The 24,813-nt window shown below is 48.3% G+C and overlaps 1 protein-coding gene across 1 annotated transcript in view; it reads right to left on the bottom strand.

The window, feature by feature from the left end:
• ARFGEF3 (ARFGEF family member 3) overlaps positions 1-24,813 on the bottom strand; it is an 87,616-nt gene that overhangs the window by 31,934 nt on the left and 30,869 nt on the right. Inside the window, exons 12-25 of the mRNA XM_078877229.1 lie at positions 24,155-24,261; positions 23,508-23,907; positions 19,062-19,247; positions 16,425-16,935; positions 14,793-14,959; positions 13,752-13,917; positions 12,499-12,615; positions 9,826-10,041; positions 8,146-8,256; positions 7,331-7,481; positions 6,330-6,546; positions 5,474-5,610; positions 4,456-4,589; positions 89-252 (exon numbers count right to left, since the gene is read on the bottom strand). Coding sequence (XP_078733355.1) covers positions 89-252; positions 4,456-4,589; positions 5,474-5,610; positions 6,330-6,546; positions 7,331-7,481; positions 8,146-8,256; positions 9,826-10,041; positions 12,499-12,615; positions 13,752-13,917; positions 14,793-14,959; positions 16,425-16,935; positions 19,062-19,247; positions 23,508-23,907; positions 24,155-24,261 — 2,784 coding nt within the window. The remainder of the gene's footprint in view (positions 1-88; positions 253-4,455; positions 4,590-5,473; positions 5,611-6,329; positions 6,547-7,330; positions 7,482-8,145; positions 8,257-9,825; positions 10,042-12,498; positions 12,616-13,751; positions 13,918-14,792; positions 14,960-16,424; positions 16,936-19,061; positions 19,248-23,507; positions 23,908-24,154; positions 24,262-24,813) is intronic.

Here is a 24,813-nt window from a genome sequence, read left to right as displayed (position 1 = left end):
CAGGGAGATGCTTCGAATGGCGGTCTAAAACCCGGCGTCGCGAACCCGGCCACGTGAATGGCGACGAGGCACAGCAAGCGGCGCTCACTTCGACGAGGTGGGGCGCCACCACGGCCCATGTGCGGAAGAGGTGCAGCAGCGGGCGTCGCGAATCGCGCACCACACGCAGCATCGTGTCGCCCAGCCGGAAGAGGTGCAGGGCGCTGCGCCGGCCCTGTGTCGACCTTGCCACCCCCTCGGCACAGCACAGAACTGCGATGGGAGGGGGGGATGGGTGCGTGGGGGGCACACACAGACGGTGACCTCGATGCAAAACGCGACCAGCTGGCGCAGAGTTCGTAGCTCCAGTGTGTGGAATGCTCGAAGACACCAAATCGAGAACCTATCACCTCGGGCTCGATCCTCTAAGCGTGACCTGAAAGACACATTTACGTAGCGTGCGAAAGAAATTCAACAACATATGTACAAACTGAAAATCAGCACGGTTTTGCATTGCTTAAATGACTTCCGCTTACACAGGGGGTGTCTCGGGCAAGTGAGGGAGGAGCAACAATGGGGTAATCTAAAATTAAGATAATCAAAGCGTTTAACAACCCATCGATTAATAAAATTAAATAGATTCGTACACTCGTGATAGGTGCATCGAGAGCCATGCTTGTGAGAACGATCGTTTACATTCGTCCATAATAGAGGTTTTTGGGTTAGATCGCGTAAATATGTGTCGTTAAAACCCGCCAACCACCTGACACAGCCAAATAGTCAGGGTTGTCACGTAAACAGAACATGCCAATTCGCCACTAGTACAGCACACCGGTGTATTGGGGAGCCAAGCCACAACATTTACAAACTGAGTACAATGTTTCGCCAGTAATTACAACTACCTTCATCAGGCGACAGCCAGATTTGTGGAGAAGTCTTACTGTTTCGTTCCTTATATAGAAACGTAGATGTGTTGACCACCCTTCTGCGCTCTTGCACAATGATGACCTTCCTGTCTATTGTGTTTATTAAAATAGCCCTACCAACGGTAATCCCTACTGAAGTACGCTGCCCTTTGTAGGCATACATTTGTAATGCGAGCGTAATTGGCCAGGCCGGATGTGACGATCCGCGAGGGAGGAGTCAGGGTCACGTGGGAGAGGGAGGAGTCAGGGTCACGTGGGCAAGGGGTTATAGGAAGGAGACCGGAAGACATCTGGGGCAGTCGAGGGATTGAAGAGGGAGACCACGTTGGGTGGCCGCCGTGCCTCAGCCTGATGGCTGAGGGGCTCATCGGACGGCGCCAGCCAGCGGGGTGAGGAGAGAGCAGAGTGCGCGGGGCGCACAGGGCGTGCAGGGGTTGCACGGAGCAACCGAGTAGCTGCAGAGCTAGCGGAGGCTAGCACAGGGCGTGCGAGGTTGCACAGAGCAGCCGAATAGCTGCAGAACTAGCGGAGGCTAGCAGAGGGTGCGAGGTTGCACAGGCAGCAGAGTAGCTGCATAGCGGAGCAGCAGAGGGGCTGCATAGGGAGCAGCAAGGTAGCTGCAGAGTGCGCGGGGCGCAAGGAGAGACGACGCTGGGCCGAGGAGGAGGCCAGCGGGGTGAGCGGAAGACGAACACAAATAAAGGACCGACGGAGATCAACATCGTGTGACGGAGTCCTTTATTATACATTTAAATAATGTATTATTTGATGATTCGCTTCCATGCAGCACTAAGACTGTAGCTATCCGAACGGTTAAAGTAATTTTTATTTCTTTAAATTTCGATAAGATTCTGTAATTAGTCTTGGCCAGTAATAGCTAGTTTTGCACAAAATTTTAACATTATCAAAATCAATTGAGTGTCCTTGTTGGCACGCGTGTTCTGATATTGCTGACAGTTGCATTTGGGAGAATTTAATATTTCTCTGATGTTCTTTGTGTCTCGTGCTCATAATTCGTTCTGTTTGCCGAACATAACACTTACCACACGTGCAGTTAATCATGTACACACCTTCTGTTGATAGCTTCGGTAATACATCTTTTGTACCAGTTATAAAATTTTGTATTTTATGTACCGTGCCAAATCTGACTCGGATGTTTTGTTTTTCCAAACATCTGGATACTTTATCAGTTACTCCCGCAATGTACGGTATTTTGATCGTTTTAATTACTTGAGAAATTTTAATTCTCTTGTTATTTGATTTGGTTTTGGTATCCAATGCCTTGTTGATTTCTGCAACATTATAACCGTTAATTTGCAGCGCTTCTTTAACATGCTGAATTTCACTTCTCATACTGTCACCATTTGACTTAGCTCGATGAATGAGCGTCTTGATAAGAGCAGATTTCTGTGCGGGGTGATGGTGTGGCTCTGCATTCAGATAGGCGTCAGTATGCGTTTTCTTTCGGTAAACACTGTCTGTTATTTTACTATTTCTACTCCGTCCGAGCAGAATATCCAGAAATGGTAGAGTTCTGTCAGCTTCCACTTCCATGGTGAACTGGATGGATGGGTTTTGCGAGTTGACATGATTTAGATATGCGTTGAGTGTATCTTTGCCATGTGGCCAGACCACCAATGTGTCATCCACATATCTAAACCAAGCAGATGGCTTTAGAAGCTATTGTTTTTGTTTCAAAATCTTCCATGTACAAATTCGCTATCACAGGAGACAAAGGGGAGCCCATTGCTGCTCCTTCCTTTTGTTTATAGAAGTCACCTTGCCACAAGAAGTAGGTGTTCTTTAGACAGTGTTCAGCTCGTCTTGGGATATCTTTGGCTAAACCGTTGTTCGTTACCAGAGTGTCAAGTAATTTAATTGACTCGTTGACCGGAACCCTCGTGAACAGAGAGGTTACATCAAAACTTACGAGAATATCATTAGGATTAAGCTTAATATCTTTAATTATATTTACGAGATGTTCAGAGTTTTTGATGAACGAAGAGGTCGTACCGATGAAGGGCTGTATTTGTTTTGTTACATATTGTGCTAATTTGTACGTGGCAGAGCCTATTGTACTAACTATGGGTCTTAATGGGACATCAGGTTTGTGAATTGTTGGTAGTCCATAAAGTCTTGGTGGCTTTGAAGCCCTTGGTTTGATCAGGTATTGCTCTTCCTTGGGAATTGATGACTTGGCAATGATTGCCGTTGTTTTACGTTTCAAGATGCTGGTTGGGTCTCGTTTAATTTTAAGGTAGGTACCTTCATCGAGTAAATCTTTAATTTTATTATCGTAGTCCTCACGGGGCATCACCACAGTCGATCAGCCCTTATCAGCAGCAAGAAATTGGATATCTTTATTTGCTCTCAAATCTCTTAAGGAATTTGCTTCACTGAAGTTAATATTTGATTTTGGCACTTTGCTGTTCTCAATAATTTTGGCAACCTCGTGCCTAGTCATCTCAGCTTCATTATGAGGGAGATGTCTAACTGCTGATTCCACTTCAGCAATTATCTCATCGACAGGGATTGTACGTGGGGCAACAGCAAAGTTAAGACCTTTAGACAGGACTGAAACCATTTCGCTGGATAATTCAACGTTAGTCATGTTGATAACCGTTTTGTTTAGTTTAGAGTTGTTTGTTAGTTAGTCTAGCAAATTTGTTAATTTGGGTAGTATTAGTTTGGTTAAATACATTATCAGCTGATTGCTGTGTAATTGTGTTGATTATATTCCAGTGATCTGTAGAAACACTGTTACTCATTTTTACGTGTAAGGACATCAGTGATTTAGAAGTGTGACTTAGTTCACTTCTATTATGCTGTATTCTCAATAGACAGGAAGAACAAGTTCAAAGGGCTCGCATAATGCACATGCATAATGTACGTTGCCTCAGTAACCCCCCCCCCCACATTGTGCAAGAGCGCAGAAGAAGTACGCCTTTTGTCGTCCTCTGGTCTAACACCGGGTTGAGACGAGGCTCGAAAGAAAGCTGTCTCTGGTGTGGACCAATCAGTTTCAAGGACAATGCATATATTATCAGAGTATGTTTTTTGTTTGCATTCTAACCACAAGTATTGTGGTTAATGCAGACATGATTCTTTGTAAAAGGTTTCAGTTTGGTGTTTTAACATCTTAACACTTGTTTTGTTGCCAGAAAAAAAGGGAAAACCTCTTCTCAGCGCAAAAGGGTGGTCAACACATCTACGCCTCTATATAAGGAACGAAACAGTAAAACTTCTCCACAAATCTGGCTGTCGCTTGATGAAGCTAGTTGTAATTACTGGCGAAACGTCGTACTCAGTTTGTAAATGTTGTGGCTTGGCTCTCCAACATAACCGGTTAGTGCTGTACTAGTGACGAATTGGCATGTTCTGTTTACGTGACAACGCTTACTAGGTCGCGAAAGCCTATGTGTTTACATTCGTGTATGTTAGTGTACATTGTGGAGAAAAGTCAATGTTGCACAGTGTGGTCTGTTCCCATTCTTTGGCTGCTGAAAGCAGCCCGATGCCATGGTGGCCGTGTGGGCATGAGGGCCGGTACCTGGCATGGCGAGGGCGTAGTCAGTGCTCTCCGCCACCGAGTCGAATAGCTGGGCCTGCGACGCGCGACGCAGCTGCTGCAGGAAACCGACGAGGGCGGCCAGGTTCAGCTTGTACGCCGCCTCCTCAAATAGCCTGCCACCAGCCAGCAGCACAGACGAGCACAACCGTCATACGGAGCAGGCAGGGGTGGCGGTGATGTGACCCCGGCGCTACAACATTTAGGGGCAGAAGGGGTGGGGGGGGGTTCGACCCCCCGTGGCCACCCTAGTTAACACTGTGGGTGTATTGACCATAACATAAACGTGCCGTCTGCTTCGCAGGTTACGTTGAAGAGGGGAGTGGGGGGTGGAGGGCGGTGGCCAGTGTGAAAAAAAACAAAACAATGCTGATGTTCACGCACATTACGAGGTGTTCATTTTAGACCGAGTAAACCTACAGGCATCCAAGACAGCTATCTCCACAAATGCACAAAAATTATCTATGTACTTCTTAAGACTGTAAACTGCAGGTGCCGTTAGCCAGCACCTGCCGAGGTTGGTATGGGGTACAAAGAGGTGGGTGTGGCCGGTATCATGCCCAGCCACCTTTGTCTCCGTAGTGTTGGTTACGCACTGCAGTAGGTATTCTAAACGAAACTATTTTATTCACCAGGTAAAAGCCCACTGAGCTATTAGCTCTCTTTCAGAAGTGACAAATGATATCTCAACGAAGTAGCTAATCATGTGTAAATTTATCGCAGCCAAATAATATAAAAGAATCGTACACCGTGCAGGCCTTAATGTACATATGTATGTTAAACTTATTTAACACCGTAAGAACCCAACCATGATAATCAGAGGTGCGGGGGGAAGGACAACAAGCTAAACACAAAAAGCAGTACTTTAAGAAATGAGTTTTCAATATAGATAATATGTGTGTTGGCTAATAGCGCTTGTCCAAACGTTCTGTAATACATTTTTAACACGGGAATCATGGCCTTTGTGGCGCAAGCTTACGACTGCCCGGGGCTGCCTCACCGGTCGACCTCGGTGGACAGGCTGCAGATGACCTTGGCCATGTTGGCCGGGGTGAGGACGCCTCCGTTTCCCCCAAAATCAAAGCTGCCACGGGGTCTCACGGCGCTGTCCCCGATCAGCTCCTGCACGCTCGGGCTCTGACGGGCGGGAAATCATTCAGTTTAGCATGGGGGAAGTCTAACATTCAATCTAGCATGGGGACAGTCTAACATTCAATCTCGCGTAGGGACAGTCGAACATTCAGTCTAGCGTGGGGACATTCTAACATTCAGTCTAGCATGGGGACAGTAACAATCAATCTAGCGTGGGGACAGTCTAACATTCAGTCTAGCGTGGGGACAGTCTAACATTCAGTCTAGCGTGGGGGCAGTTCATCAGTCTAGTATTCGGTCAAATCAACATACATATGGCAGAATTCAGAGCAGCGCTCTACCCCATAGCATTGTGATTCAATTTAATAATTCTCCTATGCCTTGTTTTACTGTCTCATTTGTATTCACTCTATGGTAACACAGTTACACTGTATGAGGTCGAAACAGGAGGATTTCTTCACAACTCTGGCTGTCGCCACGGTACTCGAATTGTAGTGGGTTTACTCTCCAACACACCGGTGTGCTGAACTAGTCACTAATTGGCAAGTTTTGTATACGTGACAAACCTTACTAATTGGCTGTGTCCGGTGGTGGCAGGTTTAACGACACATTTATATTTACGCGATCTAGTAGTAGGCGAAAGCCTACTACATGTTAAATAGGTAACACAGTCCCTTCCTATTTGGCGCATCCCACTCCCCCCGCCCCCCTCTCCTTCCACGGTTAAGCACCGTCGGCGCGATCCCCATGTGGCAAGCGCTCACCTGCGGTCCGGGGAAGGGCCCGGGAAAGCCGGAGGAGCCGAGGCCGGGCGCAGGGCCGGGCGTGTGGCCAGGGGAGCCCGGCTCGTCCAGGAGGCGGCCGGGACTCGTCGCCGCCAGTGGGTCAGCGTCGCGCGGCGGGCGTGTGAAACCACGCGAGGTCGACGTGCCGCCCTCGCAGAAGTGACTGTGCTCCAGCGCGCTGATGTACTCGCACACACTGTGGCAGACGCGCGCGGGCACGGCGCGTTTATTAAACCACCATCACGTGAACTGTGGTCATCCTCACGGCGGCGGCGGCTTTCGACCGGCCATCAAACAAAAACAGTCACTGGACCGCGTGCTTTCAGATGCGCTTTTGCGGTCGTCTCGAACACCCTTATTTCCGATATAAGGAAGCCACTGGAGCTATGCACTTTCAAATCCAGATTGAAAACTCATTTCTTTAAAACTGCTTTTGTGTATAGTTTGTTGTCCTTCCCCCATACCTCCGATAAGTGCGGTTTGGCTATATTTGGTGCAAAATAAGTTCAACATACGTATTTATGTATGTAGAAATTATTTCGTACCATATGTAGCCAACCGTACTTGAATTGTTAATGTTGTGGGTTCACTCTGCAACACATGGTTGTGCTGAACTAGTAATTAATTGGGCCGTTTTTATTTACGTGACAAACATTACTAATTGGCTGTGTCTGGTCGTGGTGGGTTTAACGACACATTTATAAGAATTGATGTATGTATGTTGAACTTCTTTTGCACAGCACGTAGCCAACTGCGCTAATTGGAGGTGCGGGGAAGGATAACGAGGGGCGGAACAAAATTGGTATCAGGCCGCGGCGCAGCTCAGGGTGAGCTCGCCTCTGCTCGCCTCGAGAGGGAGACACGGTGAGCTCGAGTCGAACACGGGTCCTCACCGTGCCGGGCTGCCGCAGGCGTGCGGGCTGGAAAGAGGAGGTTGTGCCGGGGGCTTGTAGCCAGGGAAAGTGGGCGCGGGCACTCACCGGAAGACGTGGTGCCAGCACTCGGACGCGTGGCTCCCCATCTCCAGCCCTACGTCCAGTATGGCCTCCATGCAGAGGGCGTGGGCCGCGTGAAGCCTCACGCCGGCGGGGCGGCCCATCTGCTCAAGTTTCTGCTCTACCTTCTGTCTCACTGCACACACAAATGCGCACAAAATATCCCCCGTGTAGCCTTCACAGACTGTTGGGGGCAAGTGCTGTTTTTTTTCTAAATTGAAAACTCATTTTTTTTTAGAACTGCTTTTTATATTTCGTCTGTTGTATTTTTACCCTCGCGCCTCCGAATAGCACGGTTGGCTACTTACGGTGCGCGTTAGAAGTTCAATATACATGCGTACATAGCGAGCACCTACGAAGGCCAACATGTCACAGGAGGGGGTGGGTGGCCAGCACCATGCATAGCCACCTTTGTCTCCACAGTGGCAATGTTTACACACAGCACCAGGAAGCCATTTAAGGCCAAGTCAACCTACGGCAGGCCCAGGTCCTTTTCCGATATTCACCACTGGATCTGGTCGTGAGTGGGAATCGACCTCGGACTGCTGGGTTTGTAACACAGCATGCTAATCGCCACACTAATGCTCACCACAAAAGAAGTTTAACACACATACATATTTATGTGCCCACTGTCATGGGGGGGAGAGGGAGGGAGGGCAGTCAGGGAGGGAGAGAAGGAAGTGAGGGAGGGGAGGGAGGGAGAGGAAGGATAGGAGGGAGAGTAGGGAGGGGGGGGATTGAGGGGGGGGAGGGAGTGAGGGGGAGGGAGGGAGTGAGGGGAGTGAGGGAGGGAGCGTCACCGTGGGAGATGGAGTCGGATGGCTCCGTGATCTCGCGCTCGTCCCGTTCGCTGAGCACGCACGACGCGTCGGCCATCTGAGCCAGCGCCGAGGCGCAGTTCGCTGCCACTCCTATACGAAACGAGACAAAGACAAAGATTCCCCCACATATTGCCTTCGCAGACTTTTAGGGCAAGGGCTGTTACCGAGTAGCACCTAAGAAGGCCATTGCCCCAGATACTCATTCGATGCCGAGATCACCTAGCGGAGGCTCCGGATTGGTTCAGATAATTGTCACCGGTGTTGGCAATGAGGGGGAATCAAAACTCAGGTTGTCGAGTTTACAGCGCCCTGCCATAACCGCTAAACTACATACATATAAATACACATACAGTTGATCATCGATTATCCGGCTGCTTCCAACATTGCCCGGCGGTCCAGGATGATCCGGCGAAACCGGAAAAAACGTTCCAAAAACTGTACCAGTCTGGCGATCGGCACCATGTGCGTGACAAAAAAGCATCTATCTTTGATTTCAGTGTCACATATTATATACAGTACATTTCACACTATATACAACAATTTAAACAATTAAAATACTGCACGCATATATACACATTTTTCATGACGAATAACTAAAGTACTAAAAACAGAAAAAGTACAGTGCGATCCAGCGTAAAGTGTGTGTAAAGGCTGCATTAGTCCGGCGATGGTCAAACACTTGTTGTTGATACAATTGCGTAGTAGTGTGTACATGACCCCATGCAGTCTTTGATAGTACAGTGGTAAGTATGGTTCAGCAACTTTTTACAGTGGGATATTTATTTTTGTCTATTTGTACGTTAATTTGTTCCAATTTCATATAGTAAACAAAATTAAAACACTAAAAAACAGAAACACACAACACCAAAAAACTTTACGTTATAGAAGAATGCGCAAAAATAAGCTATTTTAAATCATTATTATATGGCTTTTTGAAAACCCGGCGCCTCCTTCCCTCCGAAGCCGCTGGATAATCGATGATCCACTGTACATACGTACACTTACAGATACATAAACAGAGGATAGATGCCTCCACTCAGTTTTTTCTAGTCGACGTATATGTGCAATTCTCTGCCTGCATGTTTTATGAAAGGTAGAGAGAAAATGGAGCCCTTGAAAAAAAACGTCTGTTCACGAGTCAGTCTGCGTATCTCAGTCGGTGTTAGCCGCTGAGATCGTGACGGGTTTCTCCTCTCATTCCTGCTGCTCCGTGCCCCCTTGCGTCGTAATGTGCACCGACGCCTACTTTATCGAAGCCGATATTGGCCTTTTAAATCGAGATTTATTGATTTATTAATCTCGTATGTATGAGCACGTCAGTATATCAGCCTGTCAGTCTGCCCGTGAGTGAGTTTTTATGAAAGGACTACTGCTGTGGTGTCATCTTGGTGTGGTCTGCGACTGTTGATGTTTTTTCGACCTTGCCCAATCTTCATAAATCGGACTTACGTAACAAATTGATTCAAAACTTATTTATATTTCGTGTTTTGTTGTATTGTTTGCTGTTGTAAAACTTGCTGACCACGTGCCCCCTACTGGACATCTGTGAAAAAAGATCTTCATAAGCTTATCGGATTCCTCCTCCAGCCTAAAATAAACATTCTGATTTTGAGTGAGTGAGTGAGTTCGTCCACCGACACACGTGCGAAGCCCTCTCACCGAGCTGGCAGCTGAGCCGCGCGGCTTTGCGGAGTCCATCCAGGCTCAGGCACACGGCCTCGCGCTCGCGCTGCCGCTGCTCGCGAGCGCCGTCGCCGCCCAGCAGGGCCGAGAGCCCCCGTGTGCCGCCCCTGCTCCAGCCACCCAGCGGCGCCGACAGGATGTCGATCAGGTTCCGCCAGCAGCCCACCAGGATGGTGCGCGCAAAGCTGGCGCCTGCAGAGGGAGCGGGGAGACGAGAAGAGGGCAGGTGTGTGTGTGTGTACGTATGTTGAACTTCTTTCGCACCGTACGTAGCCAACTGTGCTGATCGAAGGTGTGATGTTTTGTGGAGTACGGTGCAAAAACAACCTCACACCTTCTCGGTGGTGCCAGATGGTAACGCTGTCGTGGCTGTGAGCAATGCCATTGGGGGGAGGCCGATTCTAATCGACTGTTCGCCTCATGGCGCTTTGTAGCCACCACATCGGCAAATGGGGGCTCTGAATGGGTGCGAGGGGCTGGTGACCCCTCCACCTTCAATTCAATTACCACAAGACCACGATTAAAATATCATATTAAGCTTCTGCCGGAGGCCCCAAGGGGATAGGCATCTATGACATCTGCTGGCCAAATCCCATTTGGCGGTGCTAGTAGACTGAACCGCACCCTCAGGGTTCCTCCAGAAATGGCAAAAAGCCACCACGAGTGGCCACGTTGAATGTTCGGAGGAGAGGCTGCCACTCCTCTGCTGTGAGCTGGACCAGTACCGCCTTGATCTCTGTGGTATTCAAGAGGTCGGATGGACTGGTTCTGGCTCCAGTCACTATGAGGGGTGGATAGCAATCTACTTGGGGCAGGAAACTGCCAAACAACGTCGAGTGGTTCTTCTTCTGAACAAAAGAATGAAGGGGGTGTGGAAACGGGGCGGTGAGGTGTGGGAAGTTGTTAGTTCGATGCTGTTGGCACGCCTCCCCATCAATTGGAGGTGGGGAGTGGTGGTGGTGGCTTACGCCCTACCAAAGATGACCTTCAGAGGAGAGATTCCTGCAAGGCCAAATGAATTAGATGCTTTCTATGACCTGCTGTCACAGGTGCTAGCTGAAGTGGTCCCTCAGGATAGTCATCCTGTTGGGTGACTTTAAAGCCCGAGTTGGTCATGACGCAGGCGTCTGGGCTGAAGTGATTGGAAGGCATGGGCCAGATTAGCTCAATACCAATGGGAGGAGGCTGCTACACTTCTGTGGAGCCCATGGGCTTGTAATTACCAACACACATCGGCGCATCCACACATCATGAATGCATGCCAGGTCCAAGCAAGAACATCTGCTGGGAGTATATAGTGACGGAACAGCGGATACAGGCCCATGTCCTTGACACCAGCACCTACCGTGCAAGCTGATCTGAACTGCTTTTGTGTTTAGTTTGTTGTCCTTTCCCCGCAACTCCTATTGCATGACTGGCTACGTACGTATTCTTGGGTCTTTCGGTAAAGTAACGTAGATAGGTTCAAATGAAATAACAAAAAACTACGACGTTTCGATTGCAACTCAAGCGTTCGTTTTTTTCTTTTCCTGAAGATGACCGCTTGTGTTGCGATCGAAACGTTGTAATTTTATTATTATTTTTTGTTATTTTCTTTGAACCTATCTACGTGACTTTACCGAAAGACCTAAGAATATGAATTCCTGCAGTCACAAAAGCTTAAAGTCAAGATTTGGCTACATACGGTGTGACAGAAGTTCAATATAAATACACACATCCTGGGTTTGCAGGCTGGATTGTGTGAACTCACAAATCCTTGAAAGATCTGGAAACAGTCCCATCAGTTAGGCTCCTCCGTGGACACGCAAGGCTGTGTTGGCTGGGTCATGTAGCCTGCATGCCCAGCCACCGCATTCCCAAACAGCTTTTTCTTGGCCGCATAGAAGGGGCTTAATGGACGCGCCATGGGCTAGAGAAGAGATGGACTGATATGGTACAGGAGGATATGGAACTGAGTGGACTTGCCGATGACTGGTACCAGCAGTGTCAAGATCAGCGTCTGTGGAGGAGGCTCGTGAAGGACGCTACTGGGCAGTTGGAGGCAGGCGCCCTCCAACAATAGCGGAGGGCAGAAGCGCGACGCTCACAACAACGAACGGAGCTCCAGGCAGCTAAAACACAGCAAGTTGGCACAGTAGGGGGCACAGGTGGTGCATCTGCCAATCATCTCAGCAGCCAACCCATGGCACCTGGGTCTGTCCCGTGGCGTGCACATAAAGTGCACATAGCCTGGCACAAGCGCCGTGGTGACGTCACCACCACTTCGTGGTGAATGGCAGTTTTTGTTGTTGTTGGTGTATGTAACACATTGGTTTTCTAAATGCATTTTCGATGCGAGAAAATGAATATGAACACATAGAACAGGGAACATACGCAGATAGACTGTCAAAAATACTAAGTGTGTTTTGACAGGACATGTTGCTAGAAAAGATCATGGGCAGAGAGTGAAACTAATGATAAGAGTGGAAACCAAAGGAGGGAACCATTGCCCGAATGGACATCCACCACAGAAATGGAGTAATACGATCAGCTTATACGCAGGTGCTAGATGGACTGTTACATCACTAGACTGTGTGTGTGTGGCTTACGCAAGTGTTTATCGAGGTTTGTCATGTCAGTGTGCTGCGTCCAATGCTATGAAATCGTTACCAGCTGAGACGGAGTCACACTGAGCCTCGGCGTAGCGGTTGCAGGCCAGGGGAGAGTGACCCGACACCTCGAACACCATTTGTCCTCCGATCAAGTTGCTCCCAAGTCCGTCCAGATCTGCAATGAACAGCAACAAACACTCTTCGAGGCAATGCCAGCCGGTCACTGTTCATATGTTGCGGTTCGAGAGGGCAATCGAAAAGGTTCAAGCTTGAAACTCATTTAAGTCTCGGTGCGTAGCTGCAAGGTGAGAGCCGTTTGTTTTGACTGCATATTCGTTTTTTGAGGTTTGTGCTGTAATGCTGTCCAATGTTATTTTGGGTTGTACTGCGCAGCGTCCGGCACAATTTCACTCCACGTGCTGGAAACTGAAGCTCGCAAGATGTAGATAAATTGTTTTATTCTGAATATATTTCGCCTGGAAAATCCCTCGGGATGGAACATGTCGTTTGCAAGAGTGGTCCAGGGTATCATGTCGGAAATGATACATTGAGACACAGCAGGAATCATGTCAAACAACAGGTGGTAACCATATCACATCGGATTCCTTTATGGGTGTTTTTGTTTTGGTTTAATTGTGTCTGAATCGAGGAAGCTCTACTCAACCAGCCACTGCCCCCCTTCTTCCACCTGTCCCTACGCCCCCCTGCTTTGGTTAGAAAAGGAACCCGGTACACCTGAACTAGTCCCTGTTTGGGGAGATAGGACTACCCAGAGAGCGCAATCCCTGAACTGATTTTTATGTGTCGAGTTTGTTGTCCTTCCTCCGCACCTCTGATTAGAACAGTTGGCTACGTACGGTGCGAAGGAAGTTCAAAAAGACAAAGATGCCCCCGTATAGCCTTAACAGATTGTTTGGCGAAGTGCTGTTAGCGAGCAGCACCTATTCAGTCCAGCACGGCACACGAGGGGGTGGGTGGCCAACACCATGCCCGGCCGCCTTTGTCTCCCCATTGGCGATGTTTAAACATCGTACCAGGTATTCATTTGAGGTCGAGTCGACAAAGGGGAGGCTCAGAACCGGTTCAGATAATTGTTACTGGCGTTGGCCGTGAGCGGGAATTGAACTCTGGTCGCCGGTTTCATAGAGCAGCGTGCTAACTGCTACACTATCGCTCCCCACAAAAGAAGTTCAACACACACACACATGCATATGCATGTTTACGTGCACTGTCATAACTGTTGATCCGGTTTCAATAAAATCTACTAGGACTGCAATGGTGCAGGCTTCCTGTCCGCGCCGGCGCCCGCACCGGTGAGCATGGTGACGAGGGCGGACGCGTTCTCCTGCGTGCTGCTCCGGTAGCCCGCCTCGCCCAGAAGGTTCCTCTGCCGCACCTGGTTGTAAACTTCCTCCAGCCACGTGTTGGACAGCACCAGCATGATTCCGCTGCACTGCAGCTGCTGGGCAAACTCCCTCTGCCGCGGGGAAACATTCGGAAATGCATAGGTCAGAGGGCAAGGGGGTAACCGGGCATGCATGCTGAAGGGTGGGTGAGCAACTAGGTGGGTAGGTAGGTGACTGGGTAAGTAGGTGAGTAGGTAGGTATATAGATGGGTAAGGTAGGTAGGTTAGCTAGGTGGGTAGATGGGTAGGTAGATGAGTATGTGGGCAGGTAGATATATAACTGAGAAGTTAGTTTGGATATTTATCCAGGTGACCTACAGGGCTAGTGAATAGGTCATCAGTTAAGTTTTGGCAATGTAAATAAAAATGAACAAGATGAGTAGATCGATAACATTGCAAATGGTGTAGGATACGTTGGAAGGCGGATGTGTACGTACATCTGCACAGAAATATTTATCATACCTGTAAACCCATACGGTTTACCCGTATTCTTGTAAAGGGGAATTGAGTAAAATTTATTTTGTTTATTTGTGTTGTGTTTCTCCCTCTTGATGGGACTTTGTAGGATGAACGTTGAGATTTATAAGGGCACGGGGTGACCAATAAGGTCTGAATTGGTCTGGAATAGGGTAGGCAGTGATAAGGGATTGACATGAAATAATGTATGTATAATTAACCAAAGCACTTGTCTCATTGACAAATGCAATCGTTCAACTTTGATATCGTGGTCATCGTGCCCAACTCGCAATCGAGAAGTCGTGAGATCAATCCCGAGTTGGGGGACCAACCCAAGCTCATCATCGTTCCTCTGAGCCCGACCTAAACGAGTCCCACAAGCTCCCGTTGAAACATCTCTGCCGCGTTCGACGGCAGCATTCCCTGCAGCGTAGGGTGGAGGCAGGTGAGGATGGGGGGGGGGGGTGCGATGGGGGGGATGGTGGCCCACCTGAGAGACGGGTGCACGCGCGCACCGTCCGCGGTAATACTCGGCGTGGACGAGCTTGAGGTTGAGCAGCAGGGTGAGCAGAGACAGCGCGTAGAGGCTGTCCCCGTTCAGGAGCAGGTGGTTGGGCGCGGAGCGGCCCGCCCGGCTCCTCGACGACGCCAGCATCCCTGAGCCATGGGCCACCACGGTGGGGTGGGGGGTTGGCACGGGCGACGGCGGTCACAAAGCTGCGAGTTGCGATGACGGCGCAGTGCAATTTTCACGTCGTTTTCTCAGCGGCTTCCTCACTACCAGCGGTCGTCAATCTGTGACTCCGGAGCCAAGCGCTGCTCTTTAAGGACTGCTTCCTGACGCTATTCGTGTGCATTGCGGCACTTGAAATAGTTTTTACCGAATTCGAAAAAAATGGCAAGTTTGGTTGCTGACGCCCATTACAGACAATTATAAGTTAAATAATTTATATGTCCAAATAACCCAGAATGTATCCGATCCCCTCAGGCCTAGCAAGCTGAGCACAATTGGGTCTGGATCATACTTGTAGAGGTGAACAAGCAAAACAAACGTGCAGCAGCCGTTGTGAACAGTAGAGGGCAGCACAATACTGTACATCGTTTATTTCCTCCAACTTCATCAACCCGCGCTGACCATTGTGGTGAAGTATGGCCAAATAATCCTCAGTCCCAAAACATTTGACAGAGACTTAGAGGGCCAGATTGTCATCCTGACAATAGGTAACTTGTCAGATTTTTTGTGGTGAAAATGTGCCAAGATCACCCATAATCAGGGGCCTGGTTTGCCCAGGCGTTGTGTTGACGCACCTGTCCTGGAAAAACTCTGTAGTCTTCTCAAAACCTTAAAAGTCCTAGTTTTTGTCAGCTGCATAATCACGAATCACTCAAAAGAATGAATTTATATGCAATTTGTTGTCCTTCCCCCACACCTCCGATTAGCACAGTTGGCTACGTATGGTGCGAAAGAAGTTGAACATTCATTGTAATTGTGAGATATTATTCCCATGTCGGGTGTTTTTTTGTACCTCAAAGGCGGAAACCCTAAACCCTATCCACAACGGTACAAACCTCCAACACTGTGCACAGCAAACGAACGTGGCCCTTAATTAAATTCCAAACTTGATCGTTCACACAATTAAGTTCATGGGACTTCCCGAGCTCTCAATGTCCTGACAGGGGCGTTGTCTTTGTGCTGTTCGCCTTTTGGCGTCCCCTCGTCTAACGCTGTTTGCGACTAGGCTCTAAGGAAAGCTGTCTCTGGTGTGGACCAATCAGTTTCAAAGACAATGCATGTACTACCAGAGCATGTTTTTTGTTTGCATGTTCACAACAATTATAAGTGGTTAATACAGACATGATTCCTTGCAAAAGGTTTTAACATTTTAACACCTGTTTTATTGCCAGAAAGGGTAAAACCTATTCTTACAATTAAGTTCGTCATTTTCCCCATCCCCAACCTCGCCCCGTGCCTACGGAGTCCACAGCGCCCACCGGCGGTGAAGGTTTTAACATCTTAACACCTGTTTATTGCCAGAAAGGGTAAAACCTATTCTTACAATTAAGTTCGTCATTTTCCCCATCCCCAACCTCGCCCTGTGCCTACGGAGTCCACAGCGCCCACCGGTGGTGAAGTTCGATGCCAGCGTCTGCAGCTGCTGGTCGATGTCCTCTGCGCTGGCGGCCTGCAGCATGCGGGGCAGCACCGAGGCGAGCGCGTGCACGAAGAGACGCGCGTTCTCGCACTCCGCCTCCATGTCGCGCAGCAGCTTCTGCGACAGCCGCCCGTGGTGCGTGTGGTGAGAGCCGCCACCGCCGCCGCCGCCGGCTCCTCCTAACCCTCCTGCGCTGCCGATGCCGCCCCCGCCGCAGCCGCCGCCGGCCACCGCGCAAGAGCCGGCGGATCCGGCCGTGCCGTCGTCGTCGGCGAGGGAAATGTTCTCGGACGAGCCGAGCTCGGAGAGGTCGGAGCGAGCCGAGTCGCGCTCCACCAGCATGGAGTAGCGGTCGCACGAGTCCAGCTCGGCGCGGCACAGGTCGTGGTCGTCGTGGCCGCACGCCACGCCACCCATGCCCGAGACGGAGGCCGGCACGCAGCGCAGGCGCGAGCTCACCGACAGTAGGTTGCTGATCACCTGCAAGGTCAGGGAGGGCGAGGTAGACGCTGGTTTGCACCGTGGTTTTTGTGTTTGCATTCGGGCTGTCGGAGCGGCATTGCGGTTACACACTGCGCAGGCTGCGCATTTTCGGCCTCCGTGTCTATGCTCAGCAACCGTAATTCATAAAAAATTATAATAATTAAGTCACGAGCGCTCTGGGGTCTTGATCCTGAAAGGTACCAAATGTGATTTTGCTGCTAGTGTTGCTGATGAGTTAACATTTCGAATTGGCAGTGACTGTCACAAATTGGAAGAAATGTTATCGACGCTCCTGAGTCAGTAGTAAACGAGGCTATCCATAGCATCAATGCTGTTGAGCAGCTTGGGCTGTGTGACCCGGGAGATAAATCTGTCGGAAGACCCTTGGTTCAAAGCAAGAGTTTCAGCTGTCTGTGAATTAGCCAGCTTCTCAAGTACAGTAAAACCTCGTTATTTCAGTATTTGATCAGTCGTAATTGTGGAGAATTCGGCACAGCTGCACTTTCGGCATATGCTGTATATTAGTAATTGTCCATGAGCCGAATTACCATACCAAATAGCCCAATTTCGGCATAGCACGTGGAGCAACACCGCGCGCCACGACCAAAACAATGACTCCGTCTAGTGGCGGGGCGCGTGGTGAGCGTTAGTGCAGACCTGTCGCGTCTGTGCAAGCCAACCCTCTCATTAATGTCGTCATCACCTACATCAAGTCGTAATAGAAAGGGACCGAAGTATAAATCCCTTAGTCTGTGAGACTAATCAACATTTTTTTATTGAATTGATGCAGGTGTGTCAATGTGTATGGTGTGTGAAGAATTTGGGAAACAAATTTGGATTTTTTGGGGGGGGGCAGAAGGCACTGGGGAGTACCATTGTACATAATTCGGAATATTGGATAATTCGGTCCAGAGCTCCATAACGTGTCAAATTAACAAGGGTTTACTGGAAAGCAAGTTGATGGTCTCAGCCCGGTCACAGATGACCGCAGAAAAAAAACTGTCACGTTAAATTTTCCTTTTCACTTCGGCATTTTCTATCTATGAGAATGAAAATGTGTGGTTTGATTGAGATGTGACAAACACCATGTGTGGGTGTGCCCCATGTGTTCATGACGAGGCCGCCCGAGGTGACGTCAGAAGTAGTTCTTTGATTCAATCTTCCTAGGGTCATTCCTCGATACAAGTTAGTGCACCGCTCACTGCATGAGTTTTTCATGGAAATATCTTCATTTCATGCGAGCACAATGTGGATATAATTATAATTGGACAAAAAAAAGTTCATGAATGTGTACTATTATGTGCCATTACCATCTTGTCAAAAGACAAGAATATGTCTGTTATTAACTCGTACAGAGAGCACTGATGTCGTATCACGTCGGAGAATGGCCCCAAAAGACGAGACATTAGATGCCAAGGAATCGTCTAATGGTGATTCCTGTAAGCACATTCAAGCTAACCCTGTAAGAATGAAATTGAATCTAATGGGTTTTTTTATACATGGGAATCTTCCATGGAAAAATGCGATTCCTGCGAGGTCTGCCCAAGGTGCAACTGTGAGATTTGAATCTGAATTCCTGCATTAATCACCACCACCACCACTCATGCCAATACCACCATCACTGTCACCAACACCACCACAGTCACCATTGCCACAACCACACCATCAATGCCATCACCACCACCAACATCACGACCATCCTTAATAACAATAAAAAGGATTGCCCGTGTAGCCTTGACAGACTAAAGGAGCAGGTGCTGTTAATGAGCACCTATGAAGGCCGGCACAGCACATGAGCGAATGGGTGGCCAGCACCACTCCCAGCTGCCTTGGTCTCCCTCCCCAGCGGCGATGTTTACACACAGCACCAAAAACTTACTCATTTGAGGCTGAGTCGACCTTGGGGAGGTCCAGGACGAGTTCAGATAATCGTCACTGGTGTTGACCGTGAGCGCGAGTCGCCGGGTTCGTGGCGCAGTGCGCTAACCGCTACACTACTACTCTCCAATAACACCATCATCACCAACAGCATCACAACCAACAGCACTGCAATAACCACCACCATCACAAAATCACTATCACTACCACCAGCGGCATCAACGTGTCAGATAGTAGTCTGTGACCTCAGTGGGCAGGTGGATGCTGTGTCCGCGCTCCTCCAGCCTCGACTCGGCCCCACAGCTCCCACTGATAATGCTGCCCCCACCCCCTCCTCCTGCTCCCCCTCCCCCGCCACCACCGCCACCGCCAACCCCTGTGTGTCCTTCTCTGTCGAGGCTGGCGGCATCCTCGCTTGGGGTCTCACGCTCCTGTAGCACAAGGGCAAAGGAAGAGTCGAGTGTCATCCCCTCGTGTGTGTGCGTGTGTGGGTTTCTCCAGGCCCGCTGGGTTTTCTCTGACATGCATTAAGTAATTACTAAACTATTTTTTATTTCACCAGGTAAGGCCTACTGAGCTGTGTCGCTCTTTTTTAGAAGCGACCTGGCCACAAATGATAGCCCAATGGAGTGGCTTACCTTGTGAAAATTTATAACAGCCAAATACTCTAAACGCACGTTTCTAAATAACCAAATGTCCAAAATCATGAACCTCTTGAAAATGTATTGAGGCAGCAGCGAGGCTTCCCTGGATGGAGATTATCATTATAACTACATCAATCGAGTGAAAGTGTTGCACTACTTAAATGAGCAGTGTTAATAAATCCACTGTCGGCTTCCAACAACGTGGTACTCATTTATCGACCTTAAATGGATAATTACGATGGGCTTAGGGAAGCATTAGTAACTTGGCAAAAGCAATTACACAATAAAAAAAAATGCTTGCGTATGGCAGTATGCCCTTGGGCTAAATGCCAATGTTGAGATATCCAAGCCACGAGAGAGGAGAGGGCTTCAGCAGAGAGTTTGTGTCATTTTGCTCTTCCTAAATTGAAGGAGCAACCTCGTGCCAAAATTATTGAGAACAGCAAAGTGGAAAAAACAAATATTAACTTCAGTGAAGCAAAAGCCTTAAGAGAATTGAGAGCAAATAAATATATTCAAATTTTTGCTGCTGATAAGGGCCGATCGATTGTTGTGATGCCCCATGAGGACTATTTTAATAAAATCAAGGATTTACTTGATGAAGGTACCTACCTTAAAATTAAACGAGACTCAACCAGTACCTTGGAATGTAAAACAATGGAAATAATTGCCAAGTCATCAATTCCAAAGGAAGACCTGATCAAACCAAGGGCATCAAAACCAACAAGACTTTATGGGCTACCAAAAATTCACAAACCTGATGTCCCATTAAGACCCATGGTTAATACAATAGGCTCTGCCACGTACAAATTAGCACAATACGTAACGAAACAAATACAGCCCTACATCGGTAGGACCTCTTCGTTCATCAAAAACTCTGAACATCTCGTAAATATAATTAAAGATATTAAGCTTAATCCTAATGATATTTTCGTAAGTTTTGATGTGACCTCTCTGTTCACGAGGGTTCCGGTCAACGAGTCAATTAAATTACTTGACACTCTGGTAACGAACAACGGTTTAGCCAAAGACATCCCAAGACCAGCTGAACACTGTCTAAAGAACACCTACTTCTTGTGGCAAGGTGACTTCTATAAACAAAAGGAAGGAGCAGCAATGGGCTCTCCTTTGTCTCCTGTGATAGCGAATTTGTACATGGAAGATTGTGAAACAAAAGCAATAGCTTCAAGCACACTAAAACCATTTGCTTGGTTTAGATAAGTGGATGACACATTGGTGGTCTGGCCACATGGCAAAGATACACTGAACGCATTTCTAAATCATCTCAACTCGCAAAACCATTCCACCCAGTTGACCATGGAAGTGGAAGCTGACAGAACTCTACCATTTCTGGATATTCTGCTCGGACGGGGTATAAATGGTAAAATAACACAGAGTGTTTACCGAAAGAAAACACAGTCACACAATAACCCCGCACAGAAATCTGCTCTAATCAAGACGCTCATTCAACGAGCAAAGAAAGTGTTAGATGGTGACAGTCTGAGAAGTGAAATTCAACATGTTAAAGAAGCGCTGCAAATGAACGGTTACAATGATGCACAAATCAAGAGGGCATTGAATACCAAACCCAAATCAAATAACAAGAGCATTGAAACTTCATCATGAGGCCTCCTTTGCCATTAGCAAAATATAATAATAGTTTTTTTTACCCTTTTTCATGCCAACAAAACTGAAACCTTTTTTTACAAGGAATCATGTTTGCATTAACCACAATACCTGCAGTCAGAATGTAAAAAAAACCACACTGATAATGTATGCATTAAAAAAGGTTTCAGTTTTGTTGACAGAAAAAAGGGTAAAAAGACCTATTATTATATTTTGCTACTGGCAAAGGGGACCTCATGATGTAAATACTTACCCTGAGCCCTCATTACTCTGATAGTGCGTTGTCTTTGAGTTGTGCGCCTTTTGGCGTCTTCTGGTCGAACACCATATGAGACTAGGCTCTAAGGAAAGCTGTCTGGTGTGGACCAATCAATTTCAAGGACAATGTATACATTATCAGTGTGTTTTTTGTTTGCATTCTGACTGCAGGTATTGTGGTTAATGCAAACATGATTCCTCGTAAAACAAGTTTCAGTTTTGTTGCCAGAAAAAAATGTAAAAAACCTATTATTATAGCATTGAAACTGCCCAAGTAATTAAAAGATCAAAATACCGTACATTGCAGGAGTAACTGATAAACTAGCCAGATGTTTGGAAAAACAAAACATCCGAGTCAGATTTGGCAGGATACATAAAATACAGAATTTAATATCTGGTACAAAAGATGTATTACCGCAGCTACAGAGTTAGACTGATGGCCTTTATCTAAGTTGTCTTGTGGTTGTTGTTGTTTGACTTGCATCCCACTGGGAATTTTGCACGCAATGTTGGTGTACGGTGCTTTTTCTTTTTTTGGATTTTCTGTTTGCACTCAGTCACATATTTACTTTAAGATGTTTTTTGTTCATGTTTTTGTTTTTTGCTTGTTGCGGTTGCACCCGATTCAAGAGCCGAATGTCTCACAGGGCTATACCTAATAAATGAACTTGATCAACAGAAGGTGTGTACAGGATTAACTGCACGTGTGGTAAATGTTATGTTGGGCAAATAGGACGAATGATCAGCACGAGACTAAAAGAACATCAGAGAAATATTAAATACTCCCAAATACAACTGTCAGCAGAAGCAAAACACGCGTGCCACTCATTATCTAAATCAATTGATTCTGATAATGTTGAAGTTTTGTGCAAAACTAGCTACTACTGGCCAAGACTAATTAGATAATCTATCGAAATTGAAAGAAATCAAAATAACTTTAACCGTTTGGATAGCTTCCGTCTTCGTGCTGCGTGGAAGCGAATCATCAAATAATAAATTATTTAAATGCATGCATACAAAGGGCAGCGTTCTTCAATAGGGATTACCTTTGGTAGGGGTATTGTAATAAACACAATAGACAGGAAGGTCATGTTCAAAGGGCTCACATAATGCACACGCATAATGTACGTTGACTCAGTAATCCCGCCTCCCCACCCCCCATCATTGTGCAAGAGCGCAGAAAGGTGGTCAACGCATCTACGCCTCTATATAAGGAACTAAACAGTAAGACTTCTCCACAAATCTGGCTGTCGCCTGATGAAGCTAGTTGTAATTACTGGCAAAACGTCGTACTCAATTTGTAAATGTTGTGGCTTGGCTCTCCAACACACCGGTGTGCTGTACTAGTGACGAATTGGCATGTTCTGTTTACGTGACATTATTAGTTGGCTGTGTCGGGTGGTGGAGGGTATTAATGACACATTTATATATTCACGCGATCTAATACAAAAACCTCAATTATGGCAAAATTACTTAATAAAAATTACCTCATAATTTCACAATATTTCTCTCCATCAGGAGGCCGCTGAGAAAATGAATCGCAGAACGACTCGGGGTCACAAGTTCACTGCTGGTCGTGTCACGTGTTTGTTCAATTTGGGTATATTGTGGCTTACTTATTCTCAATGCTGAGTTTAATTCAGGATGTGGGCCATGGTACAAACACACACACACACCCAAGCGGGTGGTGCTATGGGTGTGTGTGCCCATAGCACAATCTGAATTATTATTTAATCTGGTAATACCCTGGTTTACGTCGGGGATGCGGCCCTGAAAGGTGTGACGACGAATATCGAAGCAACGTAAATCTAAGCGATTTACAGGGTAGTAATAGTAAGTGGGTGGTGGAGGTGAAGGATGACGAGAAAGGATGGACGATGCTGTCAGTGACGTAAGTGTGGGTTGAAATGATGCAAATCGGGTAGTGGTATTCATAACAAAGTGATGACGTGTTTGCAAAAGGGGAGACGTTTATGGGGGTATTACTCACTGTATTAGTAAGGCTTCAGACATTACGACTGTACAGACTAATTTTAGTCGATGACAGCAAACAAGCAGTGGTTGTGATCACGACAATAACGACTTCGTCACAAGTGAGCAGCCGCCGCAGCGACAGCGGCGTGGTGGTTATTCTGCTGGCCCCCGGTGGCATGGTGCCGGTACCTGCTCGCCGAGGGCCTCGTCGCTCGTGTCGCGTGCCACGCTGATACTGATGTCGGGGCTGCGCTCAGCGCGCTCATCACACGGCTCCGACGGCGACGGGAACTCGGAGGCGTAGAGCCGGCTCAGCCGCAGCTCGGACGCGCTGCCTCCGCTGCTGCCGCCGCTGCCGCCGCTGCCATTCCCGCCTCCTCCTCCTCCTCTCGCGGCCGTGCCTGCATCTGGGCAGCCGTCGCTAAGCTGCTCGCGCTGAGCCAGCAGGAAGGCGGCCCGGTCTGCGCAGAGGCCCTGCCCGCGGCTCAGCGAGTCGAGGGAGCCCAACAGCGCCCAGACGCAGGAGACGGCGGCGCAGCCGCTCTCCACGCCGCCCTTCACGCACGCCTCGCTCACCCCATCCATTATGCTGCGGGGGCACGCGGGGACAGACGGGCGGTCAGTTCGGTGTCCACGGAGAGCGACTGGGCTGCTTGTCTACGTCTAAACAGTACATGAGATGCCAGTTTGTCAGATTATCGTTGTCTATTGATCCCACAAGAGAATGGTCCTGTCGGTTTCCTCATGTATATACACTTCTGCATAGACCGCTCTGTCAGCTGCCAGCCTAAGAGAGTATATAAATCGCGAGCGCGCCCCATGTGCCTGTCACTCACAGCTTGAGCAGGTCTAGGTGGGTCTTGCGCTTGAGTCTCCGGCGAGTGACCCCATCCGGCACGGTTGGGGCCGCCAGCTCAAACAGCCGCTGGGGGCTCGACAAACTCTGCACGGGGAGCCCCATCGCACAGCAGCAGTGAGCAGTGAGTACAAGGCACAGCACAAGCCAGCTCTCCGAGACGCCGAGCAATACAGACATTTCTCCTGCGTCATACACCTGTCACCTACACACTACGGCGTGTCTGCGCATTACTCCACGAACATTCACAGCCCTTTGTCAAACGACTGCTGGATGTAGGCCCCTTCCCCCCCCCCCGCTGCACCGTGTTGGACGTGATGTCTGTTCAATCATACTTCAGCACGGGTCGGTGATGATATTGAGCCCAGGAACCGGTCAGATACCACTCGTCGCTATCAGCCGTGGCAGATCGCACTGCAGCGTGCAAACCACTGCGCCACAGCTCCTCCTCTACACGACGTACTCAGACACTGCTGCTTCACGCACACCCGACTCTCAAAGTGTGTGACACCAGAGCTCGGAAGTCACACTCCAAATGCCCAGACACCTGTCCCTTAAACTTGTAACACCATATTGCATAAGCTCAAGCTCCCGATACCCAGAGCGCCCACCATCCCCTCGCCACGCGACACTAGCACC

This window comes from Lampetra fluviatilis, chromosome 47, assembly GCF_964198595.1.
Source record: "Lampetra fluviatilis chromosome 47, kcLamFluv1.1, whole genome shotgun sequence".
In the NCBI taxonomy this organism is placed as follows: Eukaryota; Metazoa; Chordata; class Hyperoartia; order Petromyzontiformes; family Petromyzontidae; genus Lampetra; species Lampetra fluviatilis.
The sequence above is the reverse complement of the archived record's forward strand: the minus strand, read 5'-3'. Positions and strand labels throughout refer to the sequence as shown.